The sequence below is a fragment of the Camelus dromedarius genome, chromosome X, assembly GCF_036321535.1.
Source record: "Camelus dromedarius isolate mCamDro1 chromosome X, mCamDro1.pat, whole genome shotgun sequence".
Taxonomy (NCBI): Eukaryota; Metazoa; Chordata; class Mammalia; order Artiodactyla; family Camelidae; genus Camelus; species Camelus dromedarius.
Genome location: NC_087472.1, coordinates 66,585,473 through 66,609,373, shown reverse-complemented (window position 1 = coordinate 66,609,373; position 23,901 = coordinate 66,585,473). Strand labels below are relative to the sequence as shown.

The following is a 23,901-nucleotide window of genomic DNA, read 5'->3' as shown; positions in this document are numbered from 1 at the left end:
CTCTACACAAACACCTCAGGCCAGAAGGGAGTGGCAAGATATATTCAAAGTCCTGAAGGAGAAAAGGCTGCAATCTAGGATACTCTATCCTGCAAGACTATTCTTTAGAGTAGGAGAGATGAAGAATTTCACAGACAAGCAAAAAACTAAAATAATTCAGCAATATTAAATCTATACTAAAAGAAATATTGCAGAATAGATAAGCAAGATTATACTGTATAGCATAGGGAAATATATATAAGATCTTGTGGTAGCTCAAAGCGAAAAAAAAATGTAACAAGGAATATATGTATGTTCATGTATAACTGAAAAACTGTGCTCTACACTGGAATTTGACACAGTATTGTAAAATGACTATAACTCAATAAAAATGTAAAAAAGAAAATAAATATTGAAAGGTCAACTCTAAATAGAAAAAAAAAGAGGAAGATATATAAATGAGAAAAACCATAATTGGAAACATGACAACTACAGTGAATTGCAAGAGAATAAACATGAAGATGTAAAATAATAAATAAAAATAAAGAATATCAAAATCATAAAAGGTGGAAGAGGGAGCAAGAAATTATATTTTTTTCTCTCATCTTTTTCTTTTCTTTTGTTCTTTGTTCTTTTTAGGATGTGTTTGAGCCTACATGATTATCAGTCTAAAGCAAACAGATACAGTAAGGGGTTAAAATACTTGAAAAACAGGGTAACCACAAATCAAAAGCATACAACAGAGTCACAAAAACCAAAATGAAAGCAAGCTAATACAAAAGAAAATTACCAAACCACAAAAAGAAAAACACAAAGGAAAAGAAAGGAACAAAGAAGAAATATCAAATGAACTGGAAAACAAAGTTCAAAATGGCAATATACACATATCTATCAATAATTACTATAAATGTGAATGGACTAAATGTTCCAATCAAAAGACACAGAGTGACAGATTGGATAACAAAACAAAAGCCTACAGTATGTTGCCTACAAGAGATCTACTTTGGAATGAAGGATACATACAGATTGAAAGGGAGAGGGTGGAGAAAGATATTTCAAGTAAATGGAAATGACAAGAAAGCAGGAGTATCAATACTCATATCAGACGAAACAGACTTTAAAACAAAGGCCATAAAAAGGGATAAAGAATGCTATATAATCATCAAAGGAGCAATACAAGATGAAGATATTACACTCATTAACCTATATGGACTCGATATAGAAGCATCTAAACATATAAAACAAATACTAACAGACATAAAGGGAGATTTTGATGGGAATACAATCATAGTAGGAGACATTAACACCCCAAAAACATCACTGGACAGGTCTTCCAGACAGAAAATCAATAAGGCAACAGTGATACTAAATGATACAACAAAACAGTTGAACTTCATTGATAGCTTTAGGACATTACATCCCCAAAGAACAGAATATACATTCTTTTCAAGTGCTCTTGGAACATTCTCAAGAATAGATGACACACTCAGGCACAAAAGAAGCCTCAACAAATTTAAGAAGATTGAAATTATTCCAAACATTTTCTCTGACCACAATGGCATGAAACTATAAATCAACCACAGAAAAACAAATGAGAAAAAGATGACAAAATGGAGACTAAATAACATGCTACTAAAAAACCAATGAGTCAATGATGATATCAAAGAAGAAATTAAAAAATACCTTGAGACAAATGACAATGAAAACACAACCACACAAAATCTATGGGATGCAGCAAAAGCAGTCCTAAGAAGTAATTTCATAATGATAGAGGTCTTCCTAAAAAAGAAGAACAATCTCAAATAAACAACCCAACTTAACACCTAAAAGAATTTGAAAAAGAAGAACAAGCAAAATGTAAAGTCAGTAGAAGGAAAGAAATAACAAAGATCAGGGAGGAAATAAATAAAATAGAGATTTTAAAATAATGGAAAAAATCAATCAAAACAAGAACTAGTTTTCTGAAAGAGTAAACAAAATTGACAAACCTCTGTCCAGGCTCACTAAGAAGAAAATAGAGAGAACACAAATAAACAACATAAGAAATGAAAATGGAGAGATTACAACCAACACCAAAGAAACACAAAAAAATCATAAGAGAATACTATGAACAACTAGATGGCAATGAATTGGACAACTTATAAGAAATGGACAAGTTTCTAGAAACATACAGTGCACTAAAACTGAATTAAGAAGAAATAGATCATTTGAACAGACTAAACACTAGAAGTTAAATAGAATCAGCAATAAAAAAAACCCTCCTTGCAAACAAAAGTCCAGGACCGAATGGCTTCACTGGGGAATTCTATCAAACACACAAAGAAGAGCTCATACCAGTCCTTCTCAAACTCTTCCAGAAGATTTAAAAGGAGGGAATACTCCCAAACTCATTCTATGAAGCCACCATCACCCTGATACCAAAACCAGACAAAGACACTACCAAAAAAGAAAACGATAGGCTAATACTGTTGATGAACATAGATGCAAAAATCCTCAACAAAATATTAGCAAAGAGAATCCAACAACACATAAAAAGATAATACACCACGATCAAGTTGGATTCATCCCAGGGACATAAGGATGTTTCAACATATGCAAATCAATCAATGTGATACACTACATCAAGAGAAAGGACAAAAATCACATGATCATCTTAATCAATGGAGAAAATGCATTTGATAAAAGTTCAATGCCCATTTATGATAAAAACTGTTACCAAAGTGGGTACAGAGGGAACGTATCTCAACATAATAAAACTTATAGCCACCATAATACTCAATGGTTAAAATCTGAAAGCCTTTCCCCTAAAATCTGGAACAAGACAAGGATGATTACTATCACCACTTGTATTCAATATAGTATTGGAAGTCCTAGCCATAGCAATTAAACAATAAAAAGAAATAAAAGGGATCCAAACTGGAAGAGAAGAGGTAAAACTGTCATTATATGCAGATGACATGATACTATATGTAGAAAACCCTAAAGGCTCCACACAAAAACTACTAGCCTAGAGCTATTAAAAGAATTTGGCAAGGTATCAGGATACAAGATTAACATAGAAAAATCAGTTGCATATCTTTACACTAACAATGAAATGCCAGAAAAGGAAAGTAAAGAAACAGTCCCTTTTAAAATAGCTCCCAAAGTAATAAAATACCTAGGAATAAATCTAACCAAGGAGGTGAAAGACATACATGGAGAACTACAAGACACTGACTAAGGAAATTAAAGATGACTTAAAGAAATGGAAAGATATCCCATGTTCTTGGATTAGAAGAATTAATATTGCTAAAGTGGTCATACTACCCAAAGAAATCTACAGATTTAATGCAATTCATATCAAAGTACCTAGGATATTTTTTCACAGAATTATAACAAATAATCCTAAAATTTATATGGAATTACAAAAGACCTAGAATTCCCAAAGCATTATTGAAGAAAAAGAATGAAGCTGGAGGAGTAATCCTCCCAGACTTCAGACAATACTACAGAGCTACAGTAAACAAAACAGCATAGTATTGGTACAAAAACAGACACTTGGATCAATGGAAGAAAATAGAGAGCCCAGAAATAAACCCACAAACTTTTGGTCAGTTAATCTTTGACAAAGGAGGCAAGAACATACAATGGGGTAAAGACAGTCTCTTCAGCAAATGGTGTTGGGAAAACTGGACAGCAGCATGTAAATCAGTGAAGTCAGAACATTCCTTCACACTATACACAAAAATAAACTCAAAATGGCTTAAAGACTTAAACATAAGACAAGACACTATAAACCTCTTGGTAGAAAACATAGGCAAAACATTATATAATATAAATCTCAGCAATGTTCTCCTAGGACAATCTACTCAACCAATAGAAATAAAAGCAAAATTAAACAAATGGGACCTAATTAAACTTACAAGCTTTTGCAGAGCAAAGGAAACCATAAGCAAAACAGAAAGACAACTTACAGAATGGGAGAAAATATTTGCAAAAGACGAGACTGACAAGGGCTTAACTTCCTGAATATATAAACAGCTCATACAACTTTATAAGGAAAAAAACAAACAACCCAATCCAAAAATGGGCAGAAGACCTAAACAAGCAATTCTCCAAGGAAGACATAAAATGGCCGATAGGCACATGAAAAAGTACTCAATATCGTTAATTATCAGATAAATGTAAATCAGAACTAATATGAGATATCACCTCACACCAGTCAGAATGGCCATCATTCAAAAGTCCACAAATGACAAATGCTGGAGAGGGTGTGGAGAAAAGGGAACCCTTCTACACTGTTGGTGGGAATGTAGTTTGGTGCAGTCATTAATGGAAAACTGTATGGACATTCCTCAAAAGACTAAAAATAGACTTACCATATGATCCAGCAATCCCATTCCTGGGCATATATCCAGAGGGAACCTTAATTCAAAAGACACATGCACCCCAATGTTCATAGCAGCACTATTTACAATAGCCAAGATATGGAAACAATGTAAATTTCCACTGACAGATGACTGCATAAAGAAGTAGTGGTATATTTACACAATGGAATACTACTCAGCCATAAAAAATAATAAAATAATGCCATTTGCAGCAACATGGATAGACCTGGAGAATGTCATTCTAAGTGAAGTAGCCAAAAAGGGAAAGAAAAATACCATATGATATCACTTATATGTGGAATCTTAAAAAATAAATAAATAAAAAGACAAACGAATTTATTTACAAAACAGAAACAGAATCACAGATATAGCAAACAAACTTATGGTTCCCTGGGGGGAAGGGGGTGGGAAGAGATAAATTGGGAGTTTGAGATTTGCAGATACTAACTAATATATAAAAAACTATATGAACAAGGTTATATTGTATAGCACAGGGAACTATATTCAATAACTTGTAGTAACTTACAGTGAAAGGGAATATGAAAATGAATGTACGTATGTTCCTATATGAATGAAGCATTATGCTGTACACCAGAAATTGATGTAACATTGTAAACTGACTATACTTCAATAAAATTATATACAAAATAAATTAAAGTGAAGAAAAACAGAATGGCTAAAATTAAAAATACTGACAATAACAAGTACTGAAAACCAATGTGGAACAACTGCAACTCTTATATTACAAGTGAGAATGCAAAATGGTATAGCAATTTTGGAAAACAGTTTGTAGTATCTTATAAAAAACATCTACAATGCAATCTAGTAATCCCCCATATAAACAGCCTAGTAAACAACCCAGATGTCCTGGAATGAACTGGTGAATGAGTGGTACACCCATATAATAGAATATTACTAAGCAATAAAAAATAACCAACTATTAATACATACAACAATAGGGATGGCTATTAAAGGAATTATGTTAAATGAAAGAAGCTAAATACAAAAGACTACTCCTGTATGATTCTATTTACATGGTGTTCTAGAAAAAGCAAAATTATGGTGACAGAAAGCAGATCAGTGTTTGACAAGAGCCAGGGCAGGAGCAAAGACTGACTACAAAGGGAGAAAGAATATTAGAAATTGATGAAGTGACAGAAGTGTTCTTTATCTTGATCATGATGGTAGTTACCTGACTATATGTATTTGTTAAAACCCATCGAAGTAGATACTCGGTGAGTCTTATAAATTTAGGTAAATTATACCAAAACAAAGCTGATAAAAAATAAAATCCTAGACCTGAATAATAAAAGGGTAAATAATCTATTTTTTAAAAAAAGGCAAACCAATACAGAAATAAGGATAGTATACCATGATTAGGTAGGGTTTATCCCAGCAATACAATGTTCACTTAACATATGAAAATTACTCAATCCAAATTCACCACATTAACAGATTAGAGAGTAAAAGCATATGATCATTTCAATAGATTAGTGGTTCTTTTTGTATCTAAAGGGACATTTGACAATGTCTAGAGGCATTTTTGGTTGTCGTAAGTAGGGGTGTTGCTACTGGCCTCCAGTAGGTAGAGACCAGGAATGTTGTTAAACACCTTACATGGCCCAGGGCAGACTCCAATTGAGAACCACTATTCCATATGCTACTTTCCCCACTCAACACTATGTTTATGATATTTACATATTTACATATTTACATATTTACATTACACACTGCTATAGGGGACATACATCTAGTCTGTTGCTTCTTGATATGTAATACCCTCCACTGAGTAAGCATCTCCCATATGTTTCTCATTCATGCCCTGGTGATAAATACCTAAGTTGTTTCTAATTGTTCTCTACCACACACAATACTGCCATGCAATCAAAAGTCTTGTAAATATTCCCTTGTGGACCTCTATGACAATTTCTCTAGAATATATATTCACATATTCAGGAGTAGAACCAAAAAGTCACAAACATGCTTAACTTTGATAAAAACAAAAAAACAAAAAACAAACAGAAACAAAAAACAAACAAACAAACAAACTACCTGAGTGCTTTCTGGAATGGCTGAACCAGTTTAATACTGTGTAGAAAAAAAGAGTTAACATATCAGGCCTGAGACTGCTATCCCTAGAAAGGCCTGCTTGAAAGGTTGGCCCTTGGCTGGCATCTTGGAACTTGGATCTCAAGAGGGTTCTCACCATTCCCTGACAAAAGCGACTTGCTGTGCCTAAACTGTTTCTATAAACAATGAGGGTCATTCTGAATACCTGCCTTCCTTCTGGGGGTCTGTAATTTTGGTACATGCTAGGCAGAGGATGCCAACATGACCAGCCCCCTATAAAATTTGGGGCACTGAGTCCCTAGTAAGTTTCCCTGGTAGACAACATTTCACGTGTTGTCACAACTCATTGCAAGAGGAATTAAGTGCATCCTGTGTGACTCTACTGGGAGAAGACTCTTGGAAATTCACACCTAATTTCTTCAGACTTTACCCCATGTGCCTTTCCTTTTCCTGATTTTGCTTTGTATCTTTTAGTAGTAATAAATCATAACCACGAGTATAACTATATGCTGAGTCCTGGGACTTCTTCTAGCAAACCACTGAACATAGTGGGGGCCTTAGGGATATCCCCCCAATACACATTCCCATAATCAAAGCAGGAGAATTTGTAAGAAGGCTTACTTTTAGCGGTACACTTTCATGTGTCATTTAAATTTTATACCATGTACAAGTATTACCACTTTAACAATAAATACTTTATAAAAAAAGGGGGAGAAGAATCACCAAAACAACTAGGTCACCTGTGAATGAGACTCAAAAGATGTTAGAGAATCACAGAGATATACAGTGAAATCTTATATTCCATGTGAAGAAGCCCTAAAGTAAGGAACTTATTCAAAGTTACACAGACAGTAAATACAATAGGACTTGTATCCTCACTTCCCTGTTTACTAGTTCTCCTTCCTCTAAATCATGTGGCTCCTTTTCCTACACTTGTCACTTCCTCTACTCTAGTGCTCTCGCCTAAATGCCTTGCAGGGACCCACTTTCATATTGACCGTGGTCCCTCCTATTTCTCACATTCTTGGAACATGTGACTATGTCAGAGTCCCTCCTAAAACACAGGATCCCACGGAAAATAAACCCAACAGGAACAGAAAAGAGAAGCTGAAGAAAAATTCTACTGGTAACTGTCTGAAGGCGAGAACAAAGGGAGGGAAACAGTAAAGAAAAAGAGTTCTAGGCCAAATCACAGTACTTCCTAAGTCTTCATACTCTAGCAAGGGGGTCAACATCAGAGTCAGAGAGGAATCCATCCCCTACCATAGGACAAAGCAGCTGAGCAGAACCAGATAGTTCAGATGCTCCTTCTATAGCTTCCAAACCTCTCTCAAAACTCCCCAAAGGGGAAGATGCTTACGTGCTCCAGGAAGCAGGGTCCTATCTCGCTGAGGTGGGGGTCATCATTGTTGTACTGTTTCTCCAGGTCTCTTACGAAGCCCATCTGAAACCTGTAGATATCTTCAATGTTCCCAAAGATCACCTTCAGTTGCTCATCGCTGAACATGTCCCTTCTCTTTCGGCATTGCTTCAGGTATCCCTGCAGACAAAGTAAAAGCCCAGGCTGAGGATGTCCTCAACTCCTTTAGGGCTTCACCACCTCCTAAGTACTTGGGAACCTTATTTCAGTTCCATGAAGTAGACAGGAAATAATCATTTCCATTTGTCATATGAGGAAATTGGGATTTAGAGAAGGAAGTCACTCCACCAGCGAGTAATTAGGAAAGCTGAATTTCAAGTAAAGGTCTTCAGAGTGCAAAGACTCCAGAGCATAGGGCTTTGCCTACCATTCTCTAATGACAAGAACCCTAAAGTCATAGGGAACTTTTTTCAGAAGGTAGTTAAGCAAGGATATTTTCACTTGCTTTAGTAGTTATTGGTTTAGCTGGATTGATTCACAAATCTAAAGTTCTATTTCTTATAGGATCAATCTAAAAGGTCTTGCAGGAAAACATCCCCAAAAGGAACAGGAATTGACAAAACCAAATCATTCTTTAAAGTGAATGTCTTAGCTATCTAAGGTAGGCGGCCAGGAGAAATCATTTGGATAAGCTCGGCCAACAAGCCCATAAGTGCCCATGCAGGGTGTTTTTTAACAGGGTAAGTGTTTAGGACACACGTGAATAAACAGATGAATTAATACAGCTAGGTACAGATGAAAGGGAAGAATCAATGAGAGAGATTCTTGGTCTGATAAGAGAGCACCGAGGATAACACAACCAGACTCAGGACACATTGTAAGTCAGGGCAAAACAAACAAACAAACAAGGTTTTCCATTCTGAAACTAACGGTGTAGATTTTTAACTAATGGCCACTGTCCTTATTAGAAATCATTAGCATGTGAAAATTTTCTTGTTGAGAATGAATTATGGTCACTTGCTTTCATCTAAAAGCTAAATGCAATGTTTATAACACCTGTTAAGCCACTAATGAGGAGAGTTATGGTGACCTACTAGCCAGTTATGGTCTTGTCTAACTCCATCTGTCTCCCCTAACACAGCTTCCAATGAGGTCATCTAGGCATACCTCAGGAAGATCCTCATCCCTGGCTTGAGTACCCTTTACCAACCCCTACCAAAATCTCACTTCCCTTATCTCTTCTTATGCTCCAATTCAGCCATTAATGAATGTCTTTCAACAGTTTGCAAATTAATACTCTGTGCTTGTATTAACATTTAACTAATGGTTGCCACCCTCATTGACTGCCATGCTCAAGATGTCCCATATTCATTCATATCCATTTCTGACCAAGAGGAAGATACTCTCTATTCCCAGAATACTCTTTTAGCTCCACTCTCTTTACTGAAGTTGTTTCCCAAATTCTGCTTCCCTAGAAAGCTTTCTTTCACTTGTAGAGGGAGAGGTGGTAAACTCTTGAAGGTTTCTCTCTGCCTAATATGTAACTCCTAGGGTTTGCTTACCTTTGCCTCTCTCCCCTCTTTCCCTGACTCTCTCTTTCTTACTCTATCACTTTTGGAAATGTCTTAGATACAGTGGATCAGGGAAAGAAGTGGGCAAATCATCTAGCAGGAATTTTTCCATGTTGACATTAGACAAGGGGACAGAGACATCCTCACCCCAGCTCCCACTTTTTCACCCTAAGGTAGGCCTGTGAGAACAACTGGAAAAAACTGGTAATAACATTGTATCACCATGTCACTTCTGGGTAAGTATTAGTAAGTATTAGTGAGTGACCACATTCAGGGACAGAAGAAGCCAGCATGGACAGCTCATTTATCTGAGAAATCAGTTCAGGAAATACTTAATAGTTTTGTTCAGTGCTCCCATTTGAAAGGTCTCAGGGAAGTGACAAATTACCATCAACTCCCTAAAGTGCAGCAAAGATGCTAGATCTCAACATCAGTATGGAATGCAACAGAAATGGAAAAGAAGAAAAAAGTGGGGTCTGGAAAAGAAGGAACAGATAGAGATGTCAGTACAGCTTCCTAATTCCCCAAATATGCTATTCATTGTCTGTCAAGGACATCATTTTGTTCTTATTACATTATGTGTGTTGTAGCAAGGGAACATTAAACTCTGTATTAGGAGGAATGTAACTACCCATACGATGGTGGGGCCCTAGAGTGTTTTGTCAACTGTTTTTCTTTAAAGGTAATGCTAGATTATAAATATCATGGTACAGTTTAGCTCAATGGAGTATTACATAGCCATTAAAATATTTAGGAAGACTGTCTAGAAACATAGAGAAGTATTTATGATATAATGTTAAAAAGCAGAATACAAAATGGTGTCACTATGTTTTTATGATTAAAAATAAGAGAAAAAGTCTTTGACAAAGGATGTAAAGAAAATACAGCACCAAGAAGGCTGCCTTGAAGACAATATTATCAAGGAAAGGGGGAGAATCCAATGTCTTCTCAAAATCTCCAGCCCTAGTGAACATGACTTGCTGAAGGGATTACAAATAATAAATAGAAAGTATCCTTATCAAGGAAATAAGAAATGGGACATAAGAATATATGAGAGTAGCCAGAAAACCACAAAATGTCACCCTTACCCACTACCACACAATTGCCTAGGCTTCTGAGAAGTCAGGAGAGATGACTATTTCCCTGGAATCTTACTTTTATTTTTCATTCCCTTCCTTTGGCTGACTTAGTAACTATATCAAATTTTCCACAGCAATAATGAATAGAGGTTTGGATTAGGGGTCAGTCGATGTTTTTTTCTTCTTCATTCACTCATTTTTAAGGGCATATAAACTTAAGATTAGTTGGCAATGGAATATGTCTGCCAAAAACCCTAACATCATTTTACATTAGGGATAAAGAAGAAACAGATTAAAAGGGTGGAATGAGAGAAGTAATAAGAAGGTAATAACAGCACTGCAGGAGAGCAGCATTCAATTCTGAGTCCTGTTTTCAGAGGAATATGGAGAAAAGGATACAGAGCCAGAGGGGAGTAAGCAGAGTAGAGAAGGCCCTGAAAAGCAACACCATGAAGAATGGAAGGAGCCATGGCTGTTTGTCCTGGAGAAGAGAAGACTCAGGGGACCTCTGAAGGCCTGTCAAAGGGAGAAGGGAGCAGAAGGGGTCTATGGCTCTTACCGTCACCCATGCTTTGAACACCCTTCTCAACCCATCTGAATGGTAAGAGAGAATAGGATGATATGGCAGTAGGTATGAACTGATTGAACAGAGGTAGTTTCTGACAGCCTCACCTTTCCTAGAAGTAAAGTGGGCATAAGTGGAAAGGCAGGTCACACAGTAGCTAAGAGTACTGTGGGAGTTATCCATTCAATCACAATCGGCATTAACTGGCCCTGGCATTGTCATGGTAACAGTCAAGGGAGGTTGCCTATTTATTTCACTATTTTTCTAAACCCACAAAGGTTGATCTAGCAGTCTAGATCTAGTGCATTTAGCTAGAATTAGTGCCTTGATATGGGATACAAACCATAGCCATGACCTCCAGGGAAAATCCCAAAGACCACAGGGAAGTAAGATGGATCAAAGAGCTTCTGGATCACCTAGGGTTTGAGAAAATCTTTTGGGAAAGGCTCTCACAAGTCTGTACCTCAGTGTCTCTGTCTCTAAAATGCATATATCAGAAAATATTTCCAGGGCCCCATTCAGCTCTGACTTTCTAGAGATACCATATATTGTTTTGCCTTGAAGCCTGAGGACTGACAGGATACCTGATAAACATCTTGAGAATCATTTTAAGAAAATTAGGGAATGATGTCCATGGTTGCCCTGTTCACAGCTATATCTGTAGAGTTTGACACAATACCTCGCATATAGTTTCTGCTAAACAAATATATGTTGAATAACTGCAAAATGACTAGCTTTTCTCATGCTAATGATGACAAAAGGTAACTAAGAAGCAGAATGTTTAAACTGGTGGATTTCTTTTCTTCTGTCCCTTTTTGGGCCAGGAAATCCCTTCTTCAAATGAAATAAAACCATTAAAGAACAAGAGGATGATAGGAAGAAGATATTTCCAACACTGAGAACTGACAAGGGATTACTATCTGGAATACACAAGGAATTCCTATAAATCAGAGAGAAAAATATGAGAAACTACAGGAAAATGGGCAAAGGATACAAACAGGGCCTGGAGTATTCAGGTGGCATGGATAGGTAGGGCCTAGAGCAGCCAGAATCCCCCGAGCTCATTACTTCAGGCCAACGAGCTGCCTCATCCCTTTAATTTAGTATGCTATAAAAAGTTACTGTTTTATACAATTTATTCTTTTATATGTGTACACCAAGATATAGAGACAATTAGGAAGCATCAGGATAGGCAATTTACAGAAAGGAAAAACCAAATGGCCAATAAGTTTGAAAACCCCAGGCTTAAACAAATGGAAATGACTTGAAGCTGCAGCATTATAAACTCGATTAGATCTAGAAGAACTGCTTGATGGCAAAGGGTATGAGACACTAATACAAAGGACTGAGGAAAGCTAGTCCAGCTTTTCTGGAGGCATTTGAGGACAGAATTTATTTCACTGGTATCAGATGACTGAGAGTATCTTCCTTTGAGAGGCAAACAAGGCAACTTTATAAGGCATACTTAGCTTTGCTTGCCCTGTGTCTCAGTTTCCCTGATCACAATATGATCTAAGGTTACAAGAGGTAATACCACCAACCACTGGTCAAGGATACCTAGAACTAAGCCAAGACTCTTTTACCTTACTGTTTGGATTTAGTAAGAAGAATGTCATCTTTTCAGAGAATTCATTGAAAAATATTTTTATCTTATTGGCCTCACTGAATGACTTTGATAAAAAATAACTCTATTTCCTATTTCTTCATTTGTAAAATGAGGGGAATGTAACTTAAGTGTAATGAACGAATGAGTATTTTCTAATATATAGTGACTTTTTTCCATACTAAATACAGTATTTAGAGATCTACCTAATCTACAGAAAGAGTAGATTATGCCATGTTACATGCATGCCTGAGTAAGACATGCTCCGTGGGTACCAAGGAGGAAACGGCAGAAAATGCAGAAGTAACCTGGATCACTACCACAGCTTTCTCGAGTAAGAGCATATCTAGATCTCACAGAATCAAAGAAAGATTGAGACAGCACTTAAAGAGCAGATCTTCCAATCTGATCATTTTAGAGTTGGGGAACAAGGCCCAGGATGGAAAAGATTCACCTGAAGTTCCTCAGTCAGTGACCAAGGTGGGACCTGAACCTGGGACTCCTAATTCTAAGCTTGGTGTTCTTTCTTATAAACTACATTGCTCCTCACAGCTTTTGGTTTAGAGGTGACACAACCCTAAGCTAAAATACTGTCTTCTAGCCAAGCTAGACATAGCTTTCTCTATTTCTCTTTTGCTCTAAATGTTCCTTTGACACCTGTGGTTGCAGGGTGGGACAAAGAGATATTTCCTATTTAAACCTTAACTTCAGCACCAAGAATGATTAAGAAATATGGAATTCGAAGATCACCAACAAAAGCTTTGCTTGGGTTGGCTGGATTGGGCAATTCCTTAAAGCAGGGACATAGCACTCCCTCTTTTGGAAAGATAAATACCTGCATTGCTATCCTGAGTCCATGCCCAGTAGAAAGAAGCCAAGATGGGAGTTGGGAACAAAATCCATCTAAGACTAGATGACTCCCAATGGGCCAGTGCCTGAGAACTCTAGGAAAGCAGTTTTGCCTCTTAGAAACTCAATCTGCTGATCTAGAAAATAGGAATAACAACAACCCTTTTCCTGTCTGAAAATTAAATGGCATAATATGTGAATATACATTGTCAAAGTAGTACATGCACATGAGCATTTATATTTAATTCTAACTTTCAGCAATATTTACTGAGCATCTACCATGTGCTAAGTACTGTGCTAGGTGTTGAAGGTATATCAGTAAATCAACAGGCAAAAACCCCTGTCCCTCATGGAATTTACATTCTAGCAGGAGAGAAGGACAATAAACAAAACATATGAACAAAATATATGTCAGAAAGCAGTAAGTGTAATGGAGGAAAAAAAGCAGGATAGTGCAAGTTTACAATTTTAAATAGAATGGTCAGGGGAGGTCTCAAGGAGATGATATCTGAGTAAAGACCTGAAGGAGGTGAGGAAGAGAGTCATGCAGAAATCTGAAGGCGAAGGGCTCTAGGCAGAGCAGAAAGCCAGTGAAAAGGCTGTAAGGGGGGAAAATGCCAGGCAGTTTTAAGAAAAAGCAAGAGGCTACTGTGGCTGAAGTAGTGAGAGCAGGTGGGAAAGGAGCAAGAAATGAAGTCACAGAGACAAGGAAGTGTTGTTCATGCAGGGCTTTGTGAGTAATAACGAGAACTTTGACTTTTACTCAAAAAGGAATGGTGAGCCATTGGAAAGTTTTGAGCAGAGGAGTGATATGACTTGACTTAGGTCTTGACAGCATCTTTTGGCTGCTAGGTAAAGAACAGAATGTATTTACTTATATTACATACTCTATGACATTATAAGATAGCTATAATTTTACAGAAGTGTTCCTCAAACCTTAATATATATTGTAAGTTAAATGTGAACCTTGTTAAAATGCAGATTTGAACTCAGGTCTGGCGTGGAGTTAAAGATTCTGTATTTCTAACAAGCTCTGAGGTGATTCAGATGCTGTTGGCCTCGGACAGAAAAGTTTGAGGGTAGGAGCTATGTCCAAGGCCTGGCATTAAGTAGAATTTCACTAAATTTTTGCTGAATGAATGACATATCAGTGGTTTGATGCCCAATGCCACATAACACTTTCAACAAGGTAATTAAAAAAAATTCAACTATTTGTGTGGAGGTAGGAGGAAGAGAAAAAGAGAAAAGAGAGACATGGATGGATAGGTGAACAGATGAAAAGGGAAGGGAGGAAAGGAAAATCACCTTTTCCCAAACATTTATAATATTAGGTTTACTTAATTTCCTCAATAAATTTAAGAAGTTGGTAAAATGAAGCCCACTGGACAAATCAGAAAATCGAAGGTCAAAGGAGTTAAGGGACACCTTCAAGGCCAGAGAGTTAATCAGTAACTAAGTTAAGATATAAAAGCCAGCACTCCATGTCTCCTGAGCCCTTTTTTGTTCTTTCCATCCTATCTTACAACCCTGGGGAAAGGGGAAGAGATAACCTTTAATCTTCCTGGGAAGGGTGAGGAAATGAGTTTAAGTGAAGAAAGTTAAGGGTCAAAGTCCTTAGCCTTGATCTTTTCAGAGCTGCACTGTCCAACGTGGTTGCTATTAGTCACACGTGGCTATTTAAATAAAAATTAAGTAAAATTTAAAATTCCATTTCTCACTCATACTAGCCATATCTCAAGTGCTCAAAAGCCACAGATGGCTGGCCAGTGGCTACTGTACTGGAGAGTGCAGATACAGAATATTTTCATCACTGCAGGAAGTCCTATGTAAGGCAGCACTGCTCTAAAGAAACAAGAACTTTGAATCAACTACACTTCAATTAAAAAAAAAAAAGAAACAAGAACTTTGAAACATGTTAGAGCTATACTACTGATTCTACAGTGGGCCCTGGTCCTACTCAGCAGGGCTGGAGAACAGAAAGTAGGACCTGAAACCTCATCTGGAAGTAAGGGGATACAAATATTCAAAGTAGAGCTTTCCTTGGGTCAAGGAGAACACTATAGTCTGTACGTGTGAGTGTGTTTTTCCTTTAAAAATCCTTTTTAAAGCATTCTTTTCTATATTTCTCATTGGCTTTCCCATACTGTTTAGTAAAATGTCCTTTGAAAATGCAGACTTGTCTCTACTGAGCTCAAGAGAGTGTGAGGAAAGGGGTTCTCATCCTCACTCAGATCAGAGAGATGGAGGGGATAAAGTTAGAGAATGCAGAGTCATAGCTCCTGGGGGCAGAGTGACACAGTAAAGGGGCTAAGACTTGTCCTCACAGTATTTAAACCCTGTAGATTTCTCTTCCTAAGTTCTTTTCTGCTCATAAAACCAGTGTTCTCTATGTGGAAAAAGAAGACGAGCAGCATCAGTACTACCAGAGATGCTTGTAAAACATAGGGATCCATGTGCTTTACTCCAGACTGAGAATTCACAACTTTGGGGAGGTTGAAGAGGGCCAGAATCTTCATGTTTAACAAGCTCTTCCAGGGACTCTGGTGCACATTCAAATTTGTGAACCATTGGCTTGGAGGGAGATATGTGTTACTATAATGATGACAGGCCCTTACATGGGGTAGTGGCAAATGGATCAGAAGCCAAGAGGATACGGATAAATATTCAAGGAGGAACTGAGGGGGAGAGAGGGAGAGATGGAGAGAGATGTAGAGAGGGTGAGAGGGTGAGAATGAGAGAGAGGGAGAGAGAGAGAGAGAGAGAGAGAGAGAGAGAGAGAAAGGAATGATTATCAAAGTTATATAGACAGATAGGTAGATAGCAAAAACAGGAGAAACAAACAGACTGAGAAACCCCCAGGGAGCAGTTTCACCCATTAAACAGAATCTATGAGGCCAGTCTAGTTCTTCTTTCTAACATCCTGGGACTGTCACAGGTAGAGCCCAGGAAGGATGTCATTTCTTCATGAAAGTGCCCCACCCTGAGTGCCCCTATATACATTATCATAGCTTGGCCTACCTCACAAATGTCCTTGAGGTGCTTGATGTAATGACGCTCAGTGCTCATGATCTCATTGATGACATTGGCCCGCATCTGATCCCGGTTCTGGAGTGGCCGGCCCAGACAGAGGCAGTCTGAGTTGGGGTCCAGGTGCCCATTCTGAACGTCACTGGGCCCTTCCTCCACCCCATCCTCCTGGTTTACCCAGAGCTGTGGAGGTAGGCAGAAGAACAACGGGTTAGCTTCCTTCTGTGAGAAGTTTCCAGCCAAGTAGAAAAAGGATAAACTAAATTCTTCAGGTATCCAGAGAGCCTTCAACCAGAAGTCCTTGGTGAACTGAATGCCAGGCCTGGCTCTACAGTGACCTGCTGGCCCTAGGTATGAGTCTATTCCTCTCTAGGCCCCTGGTGACCTATTAGTAAAATGGAGAATGGGGAAGGGTAGGACTACATCATCTCTAAGAGACTTCTTAGTTAAGAAGATTTCAGAGGAGAAAAGAGTTATGACAAGCAGAACTCATTCATGCTGGAGCCTATCTAAGCAACACAGTTGGATCAAAAAATAAGTATTAAACTACACATCCTGGGAGGAGGGGGGGGGTCCAAGATGGTGACAGCGAGACCCTGACCTCACCTCCTCCCACCAACACACCAAATCTATTCCTATATGTAGAGCAATTCCTAAGGGTTGATTCAACAGCTCCTGAATATAGAAGGACCACATAGAAATGGGTAACAAAGACAAAGACATCATATCCATGGGAATAACACCCCTGAAGTAGCAATCTGCAGTAGGGAGAGAGATTGCTGAGGGGCCTAAGCACAGACTCACCAACTTTGGGAAACAGGAAAAAAAAAATTACCACTTTAAAGAGCACCTAGACTGCATAGTAAAGGAATCAATTTACTAACTAGAGCATTTGCCAAATGGGAAAATAACTGCTGGAGCCCTCTCCAGGGTCAGAGGCACTAGCAAGTACCACTGTTTGAGCACCCCCTCCTTCAGCCACCTGACGAAGGTGGCCTCTGGCACAGCGCTCCACATGAACTGTCCCCAGTCTGCACCCACTCCAGCCAGTCTGCCAAAGCCACCTGAGGCAAGCAGTCTACAAGGGAAACTCTCCTACAAAAGCCACCCCTTCAAGACCAGGAAGAGGTAGCTGTGGTACCTAATTCATAAAAACAAAAACCCAAAGTCAAATAAAATGAGGAGACAGAGGAATCCATCCCAAATGAAACAAAATAAAACTCCAGAAAAAAAAAAAAGCCTAATGAAACTGAGATAAGGAATTTATCTGATAAATAAAGATTTAAAGAAATAGTCATAAGAATGCTCACTGAACTAAGGAGAAGAATGGCAGAATTCAGTGAGAACAACAACAAAGACTTAGAATAAGTAACAACCAATCAGAATTGAAAAATACAATAACTGAAATTAAAAATACACTAGAAGGAATCAACAGCAGACTAGGTGATAAAGAATGGATGATCGGGAAGACAGAATAGGGGAAATCACCAATTTGGAACAGCAAAAAGGAAAAAGATTTTTTTTTAAATAATGAGAGTTTAAGGGAGCTTTTGAGCAATATCAAGCATATTAACATTCACATTATAGGCATCCTGAAAGAAGGAGAGAGAGAGAAAGGGACAGAAAACTTATTTGAGGAAATAATGGCTGAAAATTTCCCTAACATGGGGAAGGAAACTAATATCCAAGTAAAAGAAACACAGAGTGTCCCAAATAAGATGAATTCAAGACATCCATACCAGAAAATATTATAATTGAAATGTCAAAAGTAAAATATAAAGAGAGCATCTTAAAGGAACTAAGATAAAAACAACTAATCAAATACAAGAGAAACCCCATAAGGTTATCAGTCGATTTCTACGCAAAAACTTTACAAACCAGAAGAGAGGAGCAGGATACATTTAAAGTGCTGAAAGGAAAAAAAAAAAACTTACAACCTATAATACTCTATGCAGCAACATTATCATTCAGAACTGAAGGACAGATAAGTTTCCCAGACTAACAAAATATTAGGACTTCATTACCACTACGTGAAATGTTTAAAAGTCTTTTTTAAGTGGAGACGAAAAGGCTACAACTAGATATAAAAAAACTTATGCAAGAAAAAAATCTCAGTGGTAAAGACAAATATACAGTGAAGGCAATGGATCAGTCACTTAAAAAGCTACTATGAAGGCTAAAAGACAAAAGTAGTATAGCCAACTATACCTACAGTAAGTAGCTAAGGGATGCACAATCTAAAAAGATGTAAAGTATTACATCAAAAACATAAAATTTACGGTGGGGAAGTAAAAATATAGTGCTTTGAGAATGCCTTCAATCGCTTCTTGGCCTTTTGGCTAAGATCAAGTGAGAATGCCTTCAATTATCAGCTAAAATAGATGGCTATATACAGGTTGATATATATGAACATCATGCTAAACGCAAACCAAAAACATACAATGGATACTCAAAAACATAATGAAAAAGAAATCCTAACAAAACAATAAAGGAATGCATCAAACTACAAGGGAAGAAACAAAAAGAAAAGATCAGGAACAGAGAAGACCTAAAAAAAAAAACGCAAAACAATTAACAAAATAGCAATAAGTGCATGTCTATCAATAATTATTTTAATGTAAATGTACTAAATATTTTATATCAAAAGATATAGAGTAGGTGAATGAGTTATTAAAAAGATCTATCTATATGCTGCCTACAAGAGATTCACATCAGATTTAAAGACACATATATTACACTTAATTGATATTTTCAGGACATTACAACCAAAAAGAAAAAAAAAAATAGAATATATATTCTTTTTAAGTGTGCATGGAACATTATCTAAGACAGACCACATACTCAGACACAAAACAAGTCATAACAAACTTAAGAGGAAAAAATTATTTCAAGCATCTTTTCTGACCACAATGCCATGAAACTAGAAATCAACCACAGAAACATAAATGAGGAGAAAAAAAAAAGACTACATGGAGACTAAACATGCTACAAAAAAACCAATGGGTCAATGATGAAATTGAACAGGACACTAAAGAATACCTTGAGACAAATGACAATGAAAACACAATCACACCAAATCTATGGGACAGAGCAAAAGCAGTCCTAAGAGGGAAGTTCATAGTGATACAGGCCTTCCTCAACAAATAACAACAATCTCAAATAAACAACCTAACCTACAATCGAAAAGAACTGGAAAAAGAGAAACAAAAAAAAACACCTAAAGTTAGCAGAAGGAAAGAAGTAATTATAAAGATCAGGGAGAAAATAAATAAAATAGAGATTTAAAAACAATAGAAAACTCAATCACACCAAAAGCTGATTTTTTGAAAGTGTAAACAAAATTGACAAACCTCTGGCCAGGTTCAACAAGAAGAAAAGAGAGAGGACACAAATAAACAAAACAAGAAATGAAAGATGAGAAATTGCAACCAAAAAAACAGAAATAAAAAACCAGAAGAGAATACTATGAACAACTATATGGCAATAAAATGGACAACACAGATGAAATGGACAAGTTTCTAGGAATATACAGTCCAGTAAAACTAAATCAAGAAGACACAGATCATTTGAACAGACTGATCTCTAGAAGTGAAATAGAATCATCAATAAAAAACTTTCCTGCAAACAAAAGTCTAGGACCATATGGCTTCATTGGGGAATTCTACCAAACTTACAAAGAAGAACTTGTATGAATCCTTCTCAAACTCTTCCAAAAGACAGAAGAGGAGGAAACACATTCAAATTCATTCTATAAAGCCACCATCACCCTGATACCAAAACCAGACAAAGACATAACCAAAAATGAAAATCACAGGCCAATATCATTGATGAACATAGATACAAAAATTCTCAAAAAAAATTAGCAAACAGAATGCAAGAACACATAAAAACAATTGTACACTATGATGAAGTTGGATTCATCCCAGAGACACATGTATGGTCCAACATATGCAAATTGATCAATGGGATACAACGTATCAACAAAAGAAAGTTAAAAAAATCACATGATCATCTCAACAGATGCAGAAAAAGCATTTGATAAAATTCAACTCCCATTTATGATAAAAACCCTTACTGAAGTGGGAATAGAGGGAACATATCTCAACATAATAAAAGCTATTTATGATGAACCTACAGCCAGCATAGTACTCAAAGGTGAAAAACTGAAAATTTTCCCACTAAAGTCTAGGAGAAGACAAGGTTGTCCAGTCTCATCAGTTTTATTCAACATAGTCTTCAAGTCCTAGCCACAACAATCAGGCAAGAAAAAGAAATAAGAGATCCAAATTGGAAAAGAACAGGTAAAATTGTCACTATATTCAGAAGCCATGATAGCATATATAGAAAACCCTAAAACCTCCACACAAGAACTACTAGAACTAATCAAAGAATTCAGCAAGGTAGCTGGAGACAAGATTAATGTACAAAAATCAACTGCATTTCTTTACATGAATGATGAATCAACAGGAAAAGGAAGTAAAGAAACAACCCTTTTTAAAATAATACCCAAAGTAATAAAATATCTAGGAATAAATCTAACCAATGAGGTGAAAAACTTATACATGGAGAACTACAAAACATTCATTAAGGAAATTAAAGAAGACTTTAAAAAATGGAAACATATCCCATGCTCTTGGATTGGAAGAATCAATATTGTTAAAATGGTCACACTGTCCAAGGTGATCTACAGATTTAATGCAATCCCTATCAAATTACCCAGGACATATTTCACAGAACTAGAACAAATCATATTAAAATTTATATGGAATCACAAAGACCCAGAATTGCCAAAGCATTACTGAAGAAAAAGAATGAGGCTGGAGGAATAACCCTCCCAGACTTCAGATATAGTACACAGCTACAGTCACCAAGACAGCATGGTATTGGTACAAAAACAGACATATGGATCAATGGAACAGAATAGAGAACCCAGAATTAAACCCACAAACTTTTGGTCACTTAATCTTTGACAAAGGAGGTAACAACATACAATGAAATAAAAACAGTCTCTTCAGCAAATTGTGTTGAGATAACCGGACAGCTGCAGGTAAATTAATGAAGATAGAATACTCTGTCACACCATACACAAAAATAAACTCAAAATGGCTTAAAGACTTAAACATAAGACAAGATATTATAAACCTAATACAAGACACTATAAATCTCTTAAGAAAACACATGCAAAACATTATCTCACATAAATCTTAGCAATGTTCTCCTAGGGGGTTCTACACAGGCAATAGAAATAAGAGCAAAAATTAACAAATGGGACTTAATTAAACTCATAAGCTTTTGCAAGGCAAAGGAAGCCAAGAACAAAACTAAAGAACTATCTACAGAATGGGAGAAAATATTTGCAAAAGATGAGACTGACAAGGGCTTAATTTCCAGAATATATAAACAGATTATACAACTTAATAGAAAAAAACAAACAACCCAGTCCAAAAATGAGCAGAAGACCTAAATAAGCAATTCTCCAATGAAGACATTCAAATGGACAATATGCACATGAAAAAATGCTCAATATTGCTAATTATCAGAGAAATGCAAATCAAAACTACAATGAGGTATCACCTCACACCAGTAAGAATGGCTATCATTCAAAAGTCCACAAATGATAAATGCTAGAGAGGCTGTGGAGAAAAGGGAACCCTCCTACACTGTTGGAGGGAATGTAGTTTGGTGTAGTCGATATGGAAAACAGTATGGAGATTCCTCAAAAGATTGAAAACAGACTTAACATATGATCCAGCAATCCCACTCCTGGGCATATATCCAGAGGAATCTCTAATTTGAAAACACATACACACCCCAATGTTCATAGCAACACTATTTACAATAGCCAAGACATGGAAACAACCTAATGGCCATCGACAGATTACTGGATAAAGAAGCTGTGGTATATTTATACAATGGAATACTACTCAGCCATAAAAAGAATAAAATAATGCCATTTGCAGCAACATGGATGGACCTAGAGATTGTCATTCTAAGTGTGGTAAGACAGAATGAAAAAGAAAAATACCATATAATATCACTCATATGTGGAATCTAAAAAAAGACAAATGAACTTATTTACAAAATAGAAAGAGTCACAGACATAGAAAATAAATTTATAGTTACCAGGGTCAAGGGGGTAGGAAGGGATAAATTGGAAATTTGAGATTTGCAGATACTAACTAATATATATAAATCAGATAAACAAGATTATACTGTATAGCACAGGGAACTATATTTAATATCTTGTAGTAAGTTATGGTGAAACAGAGTATGAAAATGAATATATGTACGTTTATATATAACTGAAGCATTATGCTGTACACCAGAAATTGACACAACATAATAAAAGCTATTTATGACAAACCTACAGCCAGCATAATACTCAACAGTGAAAAACTGAAAGTCTTCTCACTAAAATCTGGAACAAGATAAGGATGCCCACTCTCACCACATCTATTCAATGTAGTCTTGGAAGTCCTAGCCACAGCAATCAGGCAAGAAAAAGAGATAAAAAGGATCCAAATTGGAAAAGAAGAGGTAAAATTGTCACTATATGTGGATGACATGTTACTATATATAGAAAACCCTAAAAGTTCCACACAGAAACTGCTAGAGCTGATAAAAGAATTCGGCAAGGTAGCAGGATACAAGATTAACCTACAAAAATCAGTTGCATTTCTTTATACCAACAATGAATTTGCAGGAAAAGAAAGTAACACATTGTAACTGTTGGTACTTCAATTTAAAAAAAAAAGATAATGACACTTCCAAAAAAACAGAAAGAAAAAATTAAAACTATTCATGTATGCCATGATCATATACATATAAAATCCTACAGAATCCACACACAAAACAACCCGTTATATCTAATAAGTGAGTTCAGCATTGTTGCAGGATACAAGATCAATATACAAAAGTCAATTGTATGTCTATATAGTAGTAATAAACAATCTGAAAATAAAATTGAGAAAACAATTCCATTCAAGTAGTATTTTTATTTAGGAATACATTTAACAAAAGAAGTGCAAGACTTGTACACTGAAAACTGCAAAATATTGTTTAAAGAAAGTAATGAACATCTAACTAAATAAAACTAAATAGAAAGATATCTCATGTTCATGGATTGGAAGATTCAATACTGTTAAGGTGGTAATACTCTGCAAAATGATTCAAATTCAACAAAATCCTTATCAAAACTCTCAGCTTGCTTCTTTGCAGCAACTGACAAGCTGATTCCAAATTTCATATGGAAATTAAGGCAACTCAGAGTAACTAAAACAATTTTGAAAAGGAGTAACAAAGTTGGAAGACTCACAATTCCTGATTTCAAAATTTACTATAAACCTTTAGTAACCAGTGTGGCACTGTCACAGGAATAGACATAAAGATTTATGTTATAGATGAAAGTTCAGAAATATACCCTACATTTAT

At 36.5% G+C, this 23,901-nt stretch overlaps 1 protein-coding gene across 11 annotated transcripts in view; it reads right to left on the bottom strand.

Annotated features, from left to right (window-relative positions):
• The window catches only part of ARHGEF9 (Cdc42 guanine nucleotide exchange factor 9), a 165,137-nt gene that overhangs the window by 63,390 nt on the left and 77,846 nt on the right, over positions 1 to 23,901 (bottom strand). For 10 of the 11 annotated variants that reach the window (XM_010995344.3, XM_064483093.1, XM_031446570.2 and 7 more), the window contains 2 exons: positions 16,462 to 16,653; positions 7,777 to 7,956 (listed from right to left, as the gene is read on the bottom strand). In XM_010995344.3, the coding sequence (XP_010993646.1) occupies positions 7,777 to 7,956; positions 16,462 to 16,653 (372 nt within the window). The remainder of the gene's footprint in view (positions 1 to 7,776; positions 7,957 to 16,461; positions 16,654 to 23,901) is intronic. The other variant, XM_064483091.1, reaches the window with a different exon arrangement.